The sequence below is a fragment of the Pantherophis guttatus genome, chromosome 5, assembly GCF_059756535.1.
Source record: "Pantherophis guttatus breed Tessera chromosome 5, ASM5975653v1, whole genome shotgun sequence".
Classification (NCBI taxonomy): domain Eukaryota; kingdom Metazoa; phylum Chordata; class Lepidosauria; order Squamata; family Colubridae; genus Pantherophis; species Pantherophis guttatus.
In genome coordinates, this window is record NC_142067.1 from 87,186,550 (window position 1) to 87,203,843 (window position 17,294).

The 17,294-nt window shown below is 39.7% G+C and overlaps 1 protein-coding gene across 2 annotated transcripts in view; it reads right to left on the reverse strand.

Annotated features, from left to right (window-relative positions):
- TBL1X (transducin beta like 1 X-linked) overlaps positions 1–17,294 on the reverse strand; it is a 162,610-nt gene that overhangs the window by 37,611 nt on the left and 107,705 nt on the right. For both annotated transcript variants that reach the window (XM_034435697.3, XM_034435702.3), the window contains one exon: positions 7,490–7,597. In XM_034435697.3, the coding sequence (XP_034291588.1) occupies positions 7,490–7,547 (58 nt within the window). In that variant the 5' untranslated portion in view covers positions 7,548–7,597. The remainder of the gene's footprint in view (positions 1–7,489; positions 7,598–17,294) is intronic.

The following is a 17,294-nucleotide window of genomic DNA, read 5'->3' on the forward strand; positions in this document are numbered from 1 at the left end:
GCAAAAAGGTTAGCCATCACTGGACTAGAAGATCTCCAAAATCTCTTTCAACTCTGTTACTCTGTTATCTTTTTATTTTGGTTTTGAGTCTATTTGTGGATTGTAATAAAACTTCAAAAAAGGCACTGGAAGGTATTAAAAGAAATATGAAAATACCTTTAAGTTTACATACTGGAAATAAAGTGAAAATGAATTTTGTATCAAGACTTTAACATATTAAATATATACTTTCTTAAGGTATAGTCACCCCTCAGGGAGTTGCAAAATCAAAATTATTTACCAAATATTTGATATACATGCAAACATTTCAAATAATATCATTTTTCTCATTATAATTTTTATTTGTTAAAAGAGGAACGGATTTATGGAAAAATATTTTATTTATATTAAGACAATAAATACATCTATTACAAGTGCCACCATTTTTATTTTTAATACAATAAATTTTGATATATATAATCCATACAAACAAAAGTTTTATTGGGGCCCTCTGTAATTTTTAAAAGGTGAAAGGGGTTCTACGAGCAAAAAGTTTGAGAAACAGTGTATTAAAACAATGCTTTTATTTATGCATTTGTTAACTTCAATGGAGTATTAGAATGAAATAATACTGAATAAGTCTCATTTTGAGAATTGTTTTTAGTACCCTTGTAATCTGTACAAGTTCCTGGTTCTAATAATAGTAGGCATTTGGTTGCTTTCCTGGGACTAAAAGTGGTTAGATATACAGTGCATTCAGGAAGAATTCAGACCCCCTTCACTTTTGTCAATTTTGTTATGCTAAAGCCTGATTCTACAGTTGTTGAAAGTCATCCAGATCATGGTTTTCCCAAAGGTGCTTTTTAAGGAGGTAACTGGACTTTCTTGATTTTTTTTTGACGACGTTTTGCTTCTCCTCCAAGAAGCTTCTTCAGCTCTGACTGGATGGTGAGGAATTATATTCCTTGCAGACAGCTGGTCATTTGCATCCTTTTAGAGGGTTGTTGAAGCCCTTGGAGGTTTATCTGTGTCCTCAGGATCACCTGAGTAGTGCTAATGGTTCCTGTAGTCTGCAGTCCCTCTGGAAATCCATTCATACTCCTGTCTTTAAAGAAAAACAAGAAAGTCCAGTTGTCTCCAGTTGGAAAAAGCACCTTTGGGACAACCATGACCTGGATGACTGAGAATCTCTTTTATGCAATTTGGGATGAACACTCTTTGAATGGTGTGGGAGTATGAATGGATTTCCAGAGGAACTGCAGATTACAGGAACCATTAGCAGTACTCAAGTGACCCTGAGGACACAGATAAACCTCCAAGAGGTTCAACAACCCTCCAAAAGGACAGCAAATTATCAGCTGTCTGCAAGGAATATAAATCCTTCCATTCCCCATCATCCAGTCCTGACACAGATGTTGAAATTATTTTTTTCCTCACTATTCTACACTCAGTACCCCACAATGACAGTGAAAACAGAATTTTAGAAATATCTGTAAATTTATTTTAAAACCCCCTGAAATATCACACTGACATAAGTATTCAGACCCTTCACTCAGTTGAAGCACCTTTGGCAGCAATTACAGCCTCGAGTCTTTCTGGGTATGAAGCGACAAGCTTTGCAGACTTGGATTGGGGGATTTTCTGACATTCTTCCTTGAAAATCCTCTCAAGCTCAGTCAGGTTGGATGACGACTGTTGGACAGCCATTTTCAGGTCCCTCCAGAGATGTTCAATAGGGTTCAAGTCAGGGCTCTGGCTGGGCCACCCTAGGACATTCTCAGAGTTGTCCCTAAGCCACTCCTATGTTGTCTTAGCTGTGTGCTTAGGATTGTTGTCATGTTGGAAAGTGAACCTTCGGCCTAGTCTGAAGTCCTGAGTACTGTGGAACAGTTTTCATTGAGGATATTCCTGTACTTTGTTCCAATCAGCTTTCCATCAACTCTTGACTATTCTCCCAATCCCTGCTGCTGAAAATCAACCTCACAACATGATACTGCCACCACCATGCTTCACTGTTGGGATGATATTGGGCAGGTATTGAGCATTGCTTGGTTTCCTCTAGACATAACGTTTAGAATTGAGGCCAAACAGTTCAATCTTGGTTTCATCAGACCAGAGAATCTTGTTCCTCACAGTTTGAGAATCCTTCAGGTGCTTTTTTGCAAACTTCAAGCAGGCTTTCATGTGTTTTGCACTGAGGAAAGGCTTCATCTAGCTACTCTGCCATAAAGCCCAGATCAGTGGAGGGCTGCAGTGATAGTTATATTTCTGGAACTCTGTCCCGTCTCCACCTAGGATCTCTGGAGCTCAGTCAGAGTCACCTCTCTTACTAAGGCCTTCTCACCTGATTGCTCAGATTGACTGGGCGATCATCTCTTGGAAGACCCTTGTTGGGCCAAATGTCTTCCATTTAAGAATTATGGAAGCCACTGTGCTTTTAGGAACCTTCTATGCAGCAGAAATTTTACTGTAGCCTTCCTCAGATCTGTGCCTTGCAATAATCCTGTCTCTGAGCTCTGCAGGCAGTTCCTTTGATATCATGGCTTTTGCTTTGCTACAGTGTGCATTGTCAGCTGTGAGGCCTTCTATGGTATGTGCCTTTCCAAATCATGTCTAATCAATTTAATTTACCACAGGTCAACTCCAATCAAGGTGTAGAAAACTGTCAGCAATGATCAAGAGAAATAGGAGGCACCTGAGCTAAATTTCTTCTTGCAAAGGTTTTAATACTTACACTAATGTGATATTTCAGTTCGTTCTTTGTAATAAATAGACAGACATTTTTAAAATTCTGTTTTCACTTTGTCATCATGGGGTACTGAGTATAGATTACTGAGAAAAAATGAATTTCAACAACTGTAGAATTGGGCTGCAGCATAACAAAATTGACAAAGATGAAGGGGGTCTGAATATTTTCTGAATGCACTGTATCTGGATCTTAATGGCTTAATCAGCAGAAAATGTAAATATTATTTCTTCTCATGCAACACTGACATTGTAGAGTAATGAATAAATATTTTGGTAATACTTGTTTTTAAAATTTGATAATGGAACTCTTAATCAAATATTATGTAGCTATACTTTTATAATGTTTGCAGTTTTACAAAATAAATGGACTACCCAGAAAGGCTGAACAGCAACACATAGAGTTTAATGACATGTTATACATGCAGCTTGGTTCTTATACCATTTCAATTGCTCAAACTTCAGAGGAAAATAGATAATATATAGTACAATTATTTTAATTGAATTTTAAAGTATGACCCTTATTTTTGTTTTAATTTTTTATGGTACATTTTGGTGATGAATGTCTGTAAGCCACCTAGAACCACTTCTGGCGAAATGGGTGGCATACAAGTTTAATAAATAAATAAACATTATATTAGAGTTGGAATATTCTTTATTGTCCAATCAATGGGTTCAGGCTTTAAGAAATGTTTGATTTGCTTTCGATAACCTAAAAGCTTAGTTAATTCAATACTAATTTAATACTGTAACGTTGTAACGATGATGCAATGAGTCAGCAGGATTATTTGATTCTTTACCACTTTAAGAAGCTATTTTATAAGAGAGGCCCTGTGAGAGTGTCTCTCTCTCTCTTTCTCTCTCTCTGTGCTTCTGTGCTGTAGTTGATGATTGATTAATTGAATTTGCCTAGTACATGTATGTATATATTCCTTGTAGATAAACCACTATTTGAAAAACAAACTTCTGTTTACTGTATTTTGCTCCTGGGTTGTCTCAAAATAGTCACACTGTGTGCACTCTGACAGGTTACGGGTCCAGTCCAGAGTGAAGGCCAGAGTGACTAGAGAAACCAGAGAGAAGAGAAACCCAGTGAGAGCTTGCTATACAGTCAGAGGGGTTGTGCATTGTGGTTTGTTAGTGGTAAGTGCTTGTGAAAGAAATCAGGCAATATGGCCTCCATCAGGGTGATGGAAGGAGGTTTCATGGTATCTCGGCTGAATGAGGCAAACTACCTCTCCTGGCGTGTAAAAATGGAGATGTACCTGTAAAGGGAGGAGTTGTGGATGATAGTGACTAATCCACCAGCAGTCCTAGAGCAGCCCTTCTCTGGATCGCCACTGGTTCACTGCCCAACTTCATTAGGTACGTAGAACAGCAAGTGGGGGGGGGGAAAGAGCTGTGTCACGCGATTTAGCTTTAGATTTAGCTAAACCACGCGGCACAGCTGATCATCAGAAATACCGGTTCGGACAAACCAGTAGCTTTTTTTAAACTACCGGTTCCTCTGAACCGGTAGCTTTTTAAACTACTAGTTCAATCAAACCGGTAGCTATTTTTTTTATCACTACCGGTAGTTTTTATCACTACCGGTTCGCCCAAACTGGAGTGAACCGGTAGCATTTCACCTCTGGACTGCAGGTAGTAAAGTGTTGCTGACAAGGAGACTGTATAAAGCACAACTGAAGCCGGGGGAGAGCATGTCCACACATCTGCAGGCTATTGTTGTGGTCCACCAATTGCTAGCGGAGCTGGTGGCTGACTCAGACGATGTGGAAGTTGGAGAGGAACTTGGGCCAATGCTGGAGTCCGGGAAAGGCTCTGATGGATGCTCTGCATCAGATGCAGAGATAGAGCCAGGGTCGTCCAACATTTCCCAGAACAGCTATGAGAAAGGCATTCCTGGAGTTAGAGGAAAGCGGAATGACATTTACTGAGGCACACAAGGTATATGTGGAGCTCGGTTCATTGGACACATCATGGGATGTTCTTGTGACTAGCCTAGAGTCTCTGCAAGAGAGGGACTTAACTATGATGTATTTGACTGGTTGATTGTTGGAGGAAAAGCAGAAACTACTGGAGAGGCGACTAGTAAAGAGAGGAGATAATGCTTAGCACAGGCCAACATCTGCAACATCCCAGGATGCCAGCAGAGCAGCTGAGACTGTTTACACAGTGAAGCGGTGCTACACGTGTGGTTCTACATAGCATCTCCAGAGACGCTGCCCTGAGAGGAAAAACAGAGGAGCAGCGAGACAAGGGCGTAAGGATACTCAACACATGAGGAGTGGTTCTTCATCATAATTTTTTTCCCTGGCAGCAACAGCATTTGAAAACACCAGGGACACTTTGGTGTTGGACAGTAAGGCATGTCAGCATATTGCTAATAATCCACAAACATTTTCTGGCTTGAGACCAGCTAAGCAAACATTTGTTAGTTTGGCTAATGGTCAACTATCTGCTGTTAAAGGGGAAGATAAAGTCTATGTACCTGAGATAGGAGAAACATTATACAATGTCTTAAATGTACCTGACCTAGATCATAATCTGTTGAGTATTTCCAGGTTAGATAGTCAAGGTTATGAAATACTGATTGCAGGAGGACAATACTCCATAAGAAAAGGTGGAAGAATTCGTGCATGAGGTGTTAAGCAGGATAATTTATACATATTAGGAAAGCAAGAGAATAGTTGTGCACGAACACTTACAAACACTCCCATATATGACAATTGTGTACATTTATTGCATAGGAAATTGGGGCATGCAAGTTTTAGAGTACTGCAGAAGACGCCAGACCTAGCTGAGGGTCTTAGGATAAAGAAATGCAAAGTGTACTTAGATTGCATTGTTTGTAAGGAGGCAAAATCCAGGGTGTATCCTATAAGAAAAGCTCAAAGCAAGCAGAGTTATAGCTAGGAGACCTGAAAGGTGAATAAAGGTATAACTCCTGATTGGTTCACTGCAAATGAGATTAGAATATGTGGTGTTTGCGATGAACCCTGTAAGTACCAAGAGATATGGTCATGGTCATTGCCTAAGGAAGAACAGGATAAATGGAGGAAGCAGAAATTAAAGAGAATGTCAGGCTGACAGAGAAACCAAACTGAGGAAACCGAGCTAGTGAAAAGAGAAAGTGAAGGAGTTCAGCCAAGACATGGTGAACATGATGTAATAGAAAGTAATGAGAAAGAGTGTACAGAGTCTTTAAAACTGAAATTAGGAGCAGTTCCAGCAGCAGCAGTAGTAATGGTACTAGTAGTGTTTGTAGCAACCGAAGCAGGAGGCATGGACACAATAGAGATAGAAAGCATCAGGAATATGCTAAAGCACTCAGCTGTTCAGCTTTAAATGGGAGGAGTGTTAATCTCTTCTTCAATCTCTTCTTATTTGTAGCAAAAATGCTACTCACTGGAGCTATATATGCTGATCCATAAAATCAAAAGTTTCTTGCATTGCCATAACAACAAACCTTTTTTCTTTAAAGCTGTCTCTCTGTGGTGCAAGTAAAGTTACCATAAAAGTTTCCAGAGTAGCTCATTTCAAGAAATTATCTGCCACTTGACTGCTTTTGCTTTGGACTGTAGACTGAAAGATGTGTTTGGGCTGGTCTGAGATAAACCATAAGGGTATATTTTATAAGCCTAGTCCATTATTTCTGCTTTCTTTGCTCAAAAGAATATTTTTCAATGTTAATTTATACAAGTTATGCCAAGGAAGAACATGTTGAAATAACAAAAAAGATTATAAAAATAAAATGATGAGAGCTGAACTTTATTTTTTACAATCTGGATTAACATTATTACTCATTATTTCAGTGATACCTTGGCTTAATGGACCTCATACAATGAATATTATTATACAGACTTCACCCCCTTTTTATAGACTATGATTTGTCTTGTGTATCAAGGTTTTTACTGTACTATGATGATGGTTCTAATATGCAATAGTGGCTAATATATTGGTTCTAATATGTTCACAAGTTTATGCAATTTAGAATTATAAAAATTTATGATTACTATACAGTACTGCTGCTGCTTTCAAAAAAAGCTGAGGAATGGAAGAAATAGAAACCACCAATGACAGCTTCAAATGAGATTGATAGAATATATTATTCTTTTATTACTCCAATAAAATTGGCTTTTAAATTATTTCTAAAGCCTGTTCAACATGATAATTGCTTTTACATTGTTGAACAGTATAAAATCATAGTATGTTCTAAAAGATTATTTCATTTCCAGTTCTCTGGAAAGAAGCTGCTTCTGATTTAATCATCAAACAACATATATGGAAAACAGTTATTTGTTGTTTTATAAGCTGTCTGGATTTCAACTCCCAGAATCCTCCAGCCAGTATGTTTAGCTGGGAATTCTGGGAGTTGAAGTCCAGTCAACTTAAAGGTGCCAAGGTTGAGAAAGACTGCAATAGAGCCTTTCCATTCATAGAACCTTCTGATATTATGATTCAGAATGATATTGTATTCTTTTACTGTGTAAAATTTTTACAGTGTTCTTATGATTTTGTTACATTTTGTTATGAGGTTCCTATAAATCCTATGAGCAGTTTTGCAAATTCCTTTATGCCAATTGGAAGTATAGTGTCTGTATCTTAACAAAGTATGAAAATTAGTTAAGCTATACTGGGGATAAATAATACTGTCAAACAAACCAATTAACATATTTATTTTAATCCACTTTAGATGATTTTGTTACTTCCAATAACTTTGTGTTTGAGAAATACATTATATTGTTAAAAGAACAGTAATTACCTGACTCCTGAAGGTAGCGATAAACCAAGAAATTCACTTCATCGCTGGTTATGCTCATCTTAGCCCCACCTCAATAAAATGAGGCTTGCAAGAAGTGTGATCCACGCTCTGTTCAAAGAGGAATAAATATATCTTTTGATTGCAATTATTTTAACTGTAATTTAGAATTTTACATTTCTTAAAGGTAGGTATGTTGTTATTCTGCGTTACAGTTGCATTTAAATGAAATAAACGTGTTCAAATAATTATTTGACTGAAATATTTAATTGTTGGGTAAAATAAGCGTAGCAACAGTAAGTTGATAGATTTGAATGAGATGTTCATCATTTATTTTGAAGCTATTTACAATTTACATGGTTGTTCTTGTAAAATGAACCCACATACCAGAAAAGAACCAAATATTGCAACATAACAGCCAGTTTAAAAGAAGTCATCTAGAAAAGCATGGTTGGTGATTCCACACCTTATAATTTGTTTAAAAAAATTACATTACAAATAAAATATACGGTAATTTTAAACTATGACTATGAATCAAAAGTATATCAAATGGTCTTTAAAATACAGTATATAATCCAATTGTTCCAATGTCTATGTTGCACTTTGACCACTCTCATCATAAGTTACACAATAATGTTAGACAACAGAATTGACTCTACAATTTCTCTACATATATATACAACATCTCTCCTTTTTTTGTACTTAGGAAAACATTTATTCATTCAAACTGTTCAGCAATTCCTTCTGCTTAAAGTGACACCTGCTATTTTAAGTCAGCTATACTAATCTACAGGTTTCCTTGAAATTGAAGGTCAGACATTAGTCTAGCAGATGTCTGCATTATTTATGTGAGCTTTTCTTTGGAACTATTTGTTGCTTTTATTTCAGTGTTTTCATATAATCTATCGTCCATACATATTGATTTCCCCCTGCAGTTTTACAATCATGGTAAATTAGAACTCTTCTTCCTAGGTATTAATTATACTTACTGCAGTAATTTGTACTTTGCACAATAGAGATAGTAATTTGCTTTTATTTCCTTCTATCGTATTTCCTAACAGAAAAATATTTCATCTTATCTTCAGTAAAAAGTTTCTCTGAAAAGGACATGGATTACTTTATAATTAAAAAATGATTAAAAAGTCCATGAAGAAGATACAATTGTACAGAAATCTATATATAATATGGAAAGACATAACTGCATTCAGTGGCAAGACTGGTAAAAAATGGTACATTATCTATTTTAAGTGTTCTCAAAGCTTAGTCCACAACTATAGGCTCTGTTAGAATAAACTACATCAGAATAATATAAAAAATAACTTTTTAGTTCTGACAGCAGACGTATCAATGACACTAGGAATAATAATTATAACTGATTCAATATCAATATCACACAACTATATCACACCAAAACAGACATTTCATTGGAAAAAACTCTCATTACAATAAACCATTTGCAAGTCTAATAAACAATACCAATTAATATATCAATTATATCTTCATATTTATTATCTCCATGTCCAAAATACCTATTTTCTGCTGCTGCTGCTGTTCTACTATTACACACTACTATTACTACTGATGCCAACCAATGCAATTGAAGTTAACAGAAAAAATTGCTAAGACTGATGTTGGCCTATCTTTGGAACAATATTCAGTATTGATCTATGGGAGAGTGAGGCACAAATAGGAACACACAAAATAAATACTAAGGTTTGGAAAAATATTTTAGACACAGCTACCTTTCAATGAACTGTTTAAACTCTAACTTAACATTTTCAGCATTCCTAAAATACCTTGTTTTTTTTCTTTGAGAGTTTTCTTTCACTGACTGATTTTCTGAACTATCACCACAGAATCTACCTGCATTATCTTCACTGCTCTGTCTACTGCTTTATAATGGTTACATCAATGTTGCATTGTCACTCCTTGATGCCCCCAATAAGTTCCTAATATCTATCAGTGATCTCTTTAAGATCATTTTTATCAGAATGCCAAAGAAGTAGGGATGAAGAAAGTTGTTTTAAAACTTTACAGGATGTATGGATAATCTGTATTGGTTGAAATGACATAAAATATCTGAAAACTCCATAATCATGTCAGTTCAAACTTCTTAGGCTGATGAAAACTCTCAAGCAACTCTTGAAGGTGACTTCATTCCCAGTCATCACCTACCCTCACACATTTTGTCAACCATACCGAATTAAGAGCTTATAGGGTCATAAAAGGGAGTTTTTAAAAACTGTATCCTAAACTTTAAAACAAGTTTTATAAAATCAAAGTGTTCTTTGATGTGATGTTTTTCAAAGCCAATAAATAGTTTTTTTAAAAAACAAATCTAAAAATGATTTAAAAGACAGGCAACAGATATCTAACTTTTAAAGCATCAAGATTCAATTGTGCCAGTAAAATTTATTGGCATTTCAAGTCACTGTTCTACACGTAAACAAAGTGAGCACCAAATACTGTGCAAAGACATTACTATACTGTCCACAACATTCCTTAATGCAGCTGAAACCAGATTAAAATGCAGTTGGGTAACAATTAAGAAAATAAAATTAAAATACAACAAAACAAAACATAACTGACACGCATGCGCAAGATGGCGGCGCTAGCTGAGATCGCGGCGTGAGGATGGGCACTGACCTACCTTTTGGGACGCTCTGAGGGTCGCCCTGAAAATCTGGCGACCTGGGTCCAGTTGGGGGAACTTCCTCCCATTCCGGGGATGGCTTTCTGCTCCCTCTTGAACATCGTGGTGGGAGCAGAGAGCACAGCGTCGGCGAGGCTCGGAAGCCTCGGAACAGCTGAGAGGCAGCGGGGCGACGTTTTTCCCCCCCAGCTGGAGCTTGCCGGAAGTGGGAGCGGCGGCGGTTGCATTGCGCTGGGGGCGCCTACCACGTGGACATTGCCCCAGGCTCTGGCTTTGTTGAGGTGCTGTCGGGGCTGTTGGGGCTGCCAATTCCCTGGAAAAATCTCAGGGACGCTGCTGGGATTTCAGTATGGCAGTGGGGGATGGCGACGAGGGCAGCAACCGCGAAGACTTCCGGCTGGCTCTTGGCGGGGAGAGGAGCACCCTATGGCCTTGATGAGGGGCGCTAATGTGGCCGAGGACCATCTTTTCGAGCCAGGATAGATGAGGACTAGGTGTGTTATTGAGGGGGGGTCTCCGCTGGGGTGTTTTAGAGTGCCCTCGGGGACTGGGGGGGTTAAAGTGTAATCCCCCTCTTTCCATCTCTCCCCCCTGGAACACGCCCTTCTCGGACTTGCGCCCTCTTTTGGCTTCACCTCGCTGACATAAATAGTTCGCTTATTCCACCTGAGCCCTTCCCCTACTTGTGTGGAGGACTAATATCATCTGAACAGGAGCTGGTATATGACTCCATCCCACCAGCTGAGAGGACCAGCCAAGAGCCTAATCACTGTGAGAGGGTGACTGGGCTCTGAGCCCCACGGGCTGAGCTGGGATGGCATTAGCTATTTTGCACTTTGCACTTTGTACCTGCTGGCAGGGGAATGACCATCGGACAAACCGCCGTGAGAGGGCGGATTGGGGATTTATATCCTGGGTGCTGCACTGTCTCTGTTGTACCATCATTCGGCGCCTGCACTTTACACTTTGCTGGCAGAGGGATGGATCATTGAATCCGCCGTGAGAGGGCGGATTTTGGACCTATATTATGGGTGCCAAGTGCGCAAGTTGAACCATTACTTCCATCTCACCAGTAAAGGGGGCAGACCATCGAGCCAAGCCGCTGTGAGAGGGCGGTATGACTTATCCCTCCTCCCCCCTTGGACTGTGTCGACCTGGAGACGGACTTGGCCTCTGTTGTGAGAGAACAGCGGACTGGGTCTTGAATCCTTTTGTGCCTCCTGTCTTTTTATGTTCTCCCTCGGACTTTTCTATATGGACCCTTTAGGGGATGGTCACCCATCCCTGCGACAAGATGTACGCAGCAGCGGAGCTTCTTGGTCTGCGAGATTCCCCCCTCTCGCAGGCTTGGCCCTCCACGTTATCGAGGGCCTACCTCGATGACGGATTTTGGAATCCCAAGAGGTGGCATGCCGCAAAGAGGGGGCTGAGGGTTTTTTTAAAATTGTCTTTATGTTAATTTTTAAGGGGTTTGGGGAAGGGGGTGGGGAGGGAGGCCAGTCCGGCTGTTAATGGTGCCATAGTGGGTACAGACTCTGGGGGAAAGGGGACTGTTAGAATGCCCTCTACTGAGGGCTTCTCCATCAATATGCTGAGTGGGAGGGGCAGGTATGGTGGGAGCAGGGGGCCGTATCATGTGGTGGGGGCACGCGCTCGCTATCTCCGAGCGATTGTGTGCCCCGGTCCCCTTAGCTTTCCATTGGCCCCCATGGAAAGGACCTGCAACTTGGGCGTCCTCCTGGAAGCACGGCTGTCTTTAGAAGGGTATATGACGGCCGTGGCCAGGGGGGCTTTTTATCAGGTTCGCCTGATATGCCAGTTGCGCCTCTTTCTGGATTGGGACTCCCTATGCACAGTCACTCAAGCACTCGTCACCTCTCGTCTGGACTATTGTAACGCTCTCTACATGGGGCTCCCATGGGGGTACACCCGGAGACTCCAACTGGTGCACAATGCGGCCGTGCAGGGGATTATGGGAGCGACTGGGCGCTCCCATGTGACTCCTCTCCTGCGCAAGCTGCATTGGCTTCCAGTGGACTTCCGGGTGCGCTTCAAGGTGTTGGTGATCACCTTTAAAGTGCTCCATGGCTTAGGGCCAGGGTACTTACGGGACCGCCTTCTGCCACCAATAGCCTCCCACCGGCCAGTTCGCTCCCACAAAGAGGGCCTCCTCAGGGTGCCGTCGGCTAGACAATGCCGGCTGGCGACCCCCAGGAGGAGAGCCTTCTCTGTGGTGGCACCTACCCTTTGGAACAATCTACCCCCAGAGATACGAGTGATCTCCGACCTCCGGACTTTTAGTCGGGCCCTAAAAACTCATCTCTTTCAGTTAGCCAGTCTCTCTTGATTTTATGATTTTATGGTTGGTTTTAAATTTTGATATGGATTTTAAATTGATAAATTTTAAACTATGGGCCAAATTTAATTATTTTAAATCTATTTTTAATCGTACTTTATGTATAAATGTTTTTATTTTGGCTGTTCACTGCCCTGAGTCCGAAAGGAGAAGGGCAGTATAGAAATTTGAATAATAAATAAATAAATAATAAATAATAAATAAGCTATTATATATTAAAACTAAATAATAATTTTAGTGACCAGTAACCGAAACTCCAGCTTCTTGACTCTCAAGGACTCCTACTTGTTGAAGTAGTAAAATTGCTTGGTGCTACCCCAGCACAGGCTGAACAGGACCCTTTCTCACAAAACAGGTTTCATCACATCAAATTCCCACCCCCCAAAAAAAGGACTAAAAAAGGAAATTAAATGATTGCAATATATTAATTGCATTTATCGACTACTAGTTATAATATCTAAATATGTATGCATAGAAGCAGTCTGGTGTAATGCCTGAAGTGTCAGATTAGAAATCAAGAGATCATGAATTCTAATCCTGCCATGAGCATAAAGCAAGCTGGGTGACCTCGAATAGTAATTTTTCTTATGCAGGGCAGGGCTGAGGATTTTGTGCAATTCCTGCATGACAAAGTCACTCAGATTCGGGAAGGTCTGGACTCCGATTGGGTAGATCTGGATGGACTGATGGAGGGGAATCTTGAGAATGTTATCTGGGAGGGGTTTGACCCTGTGACTCCCGAGGACGTGGACAGAATTCTGGGGAGGCTTAGCGCTGCCACATGTTTATTGGATCTGTGTCCCCCCTGGTTGGTGCCTGGGAGGTTACACGAGGCTGGCTCCAGGGGATTATTAATGCTTCTTTGAGTGAGGGTTATTTCCCCCCCTCTTTGAAAGAGGTGGTGGTGAGGCCTCTCCTCAAGAAGCCTTCCCTGGACCCGGCTGTATTAGCGAATTATCGCCCAGTCTCCAACCTTCGCTTTGTTGCGAAGGTTGTTGAGAGTGTGGTGGCGCGACAACTTCCCCAGTACCTGGATGAAGCTGATTATCTAGACCCGTTCCAGTCGGGCTTCAGGCCAGGGCACAGCACTGAAACGGCATTGGTCGCATTGGTCGATGATCTCTGGAGGGCTCGGGACAGGAGTTGCTCCTCTGTCCTGGTCCTATTAGATCTCTCAGCGGCTTTTGAGACCATCGACCATGGTATCATGCTGTGACGATTGGAGAAGTTGGGAGTGGTCGGTACCGTGTTGTGGTAGTTCTCCTCCTTCCTCTCCGACCATGTGCAGTTTGTGTTGGCAGGGGGGCAGAGGTCGACCTCGAGGTGCCTTGTACGAGGGGTGTTGCAAGGGTCAGTCCTCTCGCCCCTTCTGTTCAACATTTATGTGAAGCCGCTGGGCGAGAACATCCGTGGTTTCAGAGTGAAATTCCATCAGTATGCTGATGATACTCAGCTGTACATCTCCACCCCGAACCACTCCAATGATGCCCTTGATGTGATGTCCCGGTGCCTGGAGCCTGTGCGGATCTGGATGGGGAGAAACAAGCTCAAACTCAACCCCTCCAAGACTGAGTGGCTGTGGCTTCTGGTGGCCCGGTATAATCAGCTGTCACCATCGCTGAATATTGGGGGTGAAACCTTGGCCCCCACAGAGAGGGCTCGCAACTTGGGTGTTCTCCTGGATGCATGGCTGTCTTTGAAAGATCATATGACGGCCATGGCCAGGGGAGCTTTTTATCGGGTTCGCCTGATACACCAGTTGCGTCTCTTTCTCGACTGGGATGCCTTGCGCACAGTCACTCATGCCCTCGTCACGTCCCATCTGGACTACTGCAACGCTCTCTACATGGGGCTCCCCTTGAAGAGCACTCGGAGGCTCCAGCTGGTCGAGAATGCGGCCGCGCGGGTGGTTATGGGTGCGACTCGGCATATCCATGTAACACCCCTCCTGCGTGAGCTGCACTGGCTTCCGCTGGTCTTCCGAGTGCGATTCAAGGTGTTGGTTACCACCTTTAAAGTGCTCCATGGCTTAGGACCGGGGTATATACGAGACCGCCTTCTGCCAGCAACAACCTCCCACTGGTCAATACGCTCCCACAGAGAGGGGCTCCTCAGGGTGCCATCGGCCAGACAATGCTGACCGGCAACACCCAGGGGGAGAGTCTTCTCTATGGGGGCACCAGTCCTTTTGAATGAGCTGCCCCTAGAGCTTCGTCTTAGCCCCGACCTGCACACTTTTCGCTGCGCCCTTAAGACCCTTCTGTTTCAGCAAGCCGGACTGTCTTAATATGAATGGGTGTTAATATGAATGGGTGTTAATAATGGTCTTAATATGAATGAAATTGATGGCCAAATTTTATATATCTGATTTTAATTAGTTTTAAATTTTATAAATTCATGTGTTTTAATATGGCTGTGCATCGCCCTGAGTCCTTCGGGAGAAGGGCGGTATAGAAATTTAATAAAACTTAAACTTAAACTTATCCCTTGGAAGAAAGAATTGCCAAGTGACTTCTGAAAATTCTGAAAAAGGAAAGTGCAAAGGATAGTTGCCAGAAATCTAAAATTACTTGAAGACACAAGTTTCAAGTGAATCTGTGACTTATTATTATACTTTCTTATTTCTATACTTTAACTAGGAAATACATAAATATTTTAACATATTACTATTGTACATATTTACAATTATTCATAAAAGTATTTAAAAAAAACTTTATTTGCAAAACTTTTTATTTTATTATACATTTTTACACCAGTGCTTGACAGTTTGTGAAATATGTAAAAAAAAAAAAAGTATGTTTTTGTCTCATTTGTTTAAGTGGGTTCTCTTTACCTAATTTTCAGACTTGTGTGGAGAACAGATCTTGTTATAGTCATATTTATGCAAAAGGTTAAGAAACTTTAAGCACCATTGTATATATGAGAGTGGTACAAACAGACTTTGGAGAATGATTAAATTCTCTGAAATATATTTAAAAATATTTCACAAAGAACAAAACCATGTAAAAAGGAATATTCTATAATGAAAACTAATCATATCAAGTAGTGTAAAACACTCTCAAATTGTTTTCTATACCACTGTTTCCATGGTTAATAGAAAATGAAACCTTCTCCAATAAAGTAGAATCTTGAATAAAATAAATACTGTATACAACACAGCTGTGTTTCTAGCCTTAGTTTGGAGTCCTAAGTACTTCTTTGAATATCAGCTCATTTCTTTGTCATAAAATATTGCAGTGATGAGATTAAAAATGGATGTTTGTTTGAAATCCACAGAAAGGCTGATATGCAAATACGAATATTATGAATATTATTTAAAGTAATTTGAAATTCACTGCTTTCTAAAAACCAGTAGTTTCAGATAAGAGATACCAGCAGGTGATTTACAGATATGGTTGAAATCAATGCGAAATAAAACTAGGAAGAAATAAGTCAGAGAGAAAAAGTAGAAACTTTATCAAGACGTTTGATGCTTCATCCAGTGACCAGAAAAAGAAAGAAAAAATGTAGAAAAATGAAAAATGTTTAAATGGGTTTAGAAGCTAATATGCCCGAAAGCCTAAAACCTGACAACAGACTCAGAGATTATTGGATACCGGTAGATACATATTTTAAACATTTTAAACTCTATTAGTTTGATTGGTTTACTTTTTCAGTTCAGAGCTGGGTTTTTTTAATGTCAGCAGCCTCTAGCATTTAAAATCTGAAAGTAGAAATGGATCTTTTCCAATTCCCTCTTGTCCACAGTGAAACTTTATTGATCTTTTGTTTAAGCACTTCACTCAGAAAAAAAAAAATCTCTTAATTAGTGAGATTGTTTTAGATTCTATTTCATGACCTACTTCTGAGATGTAAGAACTCTGATTAGTCTTTTATAAAATAAAATACTTGATATTAATATATTGGCCTATGAAAAAGGAAAGGTGTGAGAACAGACGGATCACATTATTGAAGTTAAAAGAAGTTAGAAAAGTTAGTAACAATATAACAATTGTTAGTAACAATATATAGTAATGTATTTGGTTTTAATTATGTTCCAACATTGGAAAAAATAAGGAAGCCTACCCACTTTATGTGACAAAATGTCGAAGTTTTGATATCAATATTAATGGTTTCCATTAATTTGGCTATGATAATATATAGCAAACAATGGCAGAAACAAAATTATGTGATACTATCTATGAAATCTTCATGTAGTATTCATCTAAATAGGCATGTATCATTTAATTGGACAATTTTTAAAAAGATACATCCAACTGAAAGCAGTTGACATAATGTCATTTGGTTACTAAAGCAGGAAAAAATAAATTCAAATCCATAGAATTTGATGTTAAAATGGTAAATATATCAAAAAATATTCAGATGAGGTAATAGGGCTACAAATGTGTATTTAAGGAACAAATACAGGAAGAGGAAGTGCTTAATCTCATTTGTTTATTGAAAATGTGGCAAAGCATTTTGCCTTCTACCGAGCCTGTTCAAAACTTTAGTACAGGACAGAACAAGGTGAGCACTGAGTAAGGCACAGATGCAAAACTAGAGAAGTACTTGCAAGAAAGAAGTGGCATTATAAATTAGATAAAGAGATAGAGACAGACAGAAAAATAGTTAAGACAGAAATACCTCCATCTAAAATCTCTTTCAGTCATAAAATACAGCTCAGTGATCTGAAATTATTTGCAATATTCTCAAAGGAAGAAATAAACTATATGTAATAATAAGCATATTTTGAAGCAACATCAAAAATCCTTTGTCAAGATTTATTAGTACTGATTATTTAAATATGAACAAAATCTTTT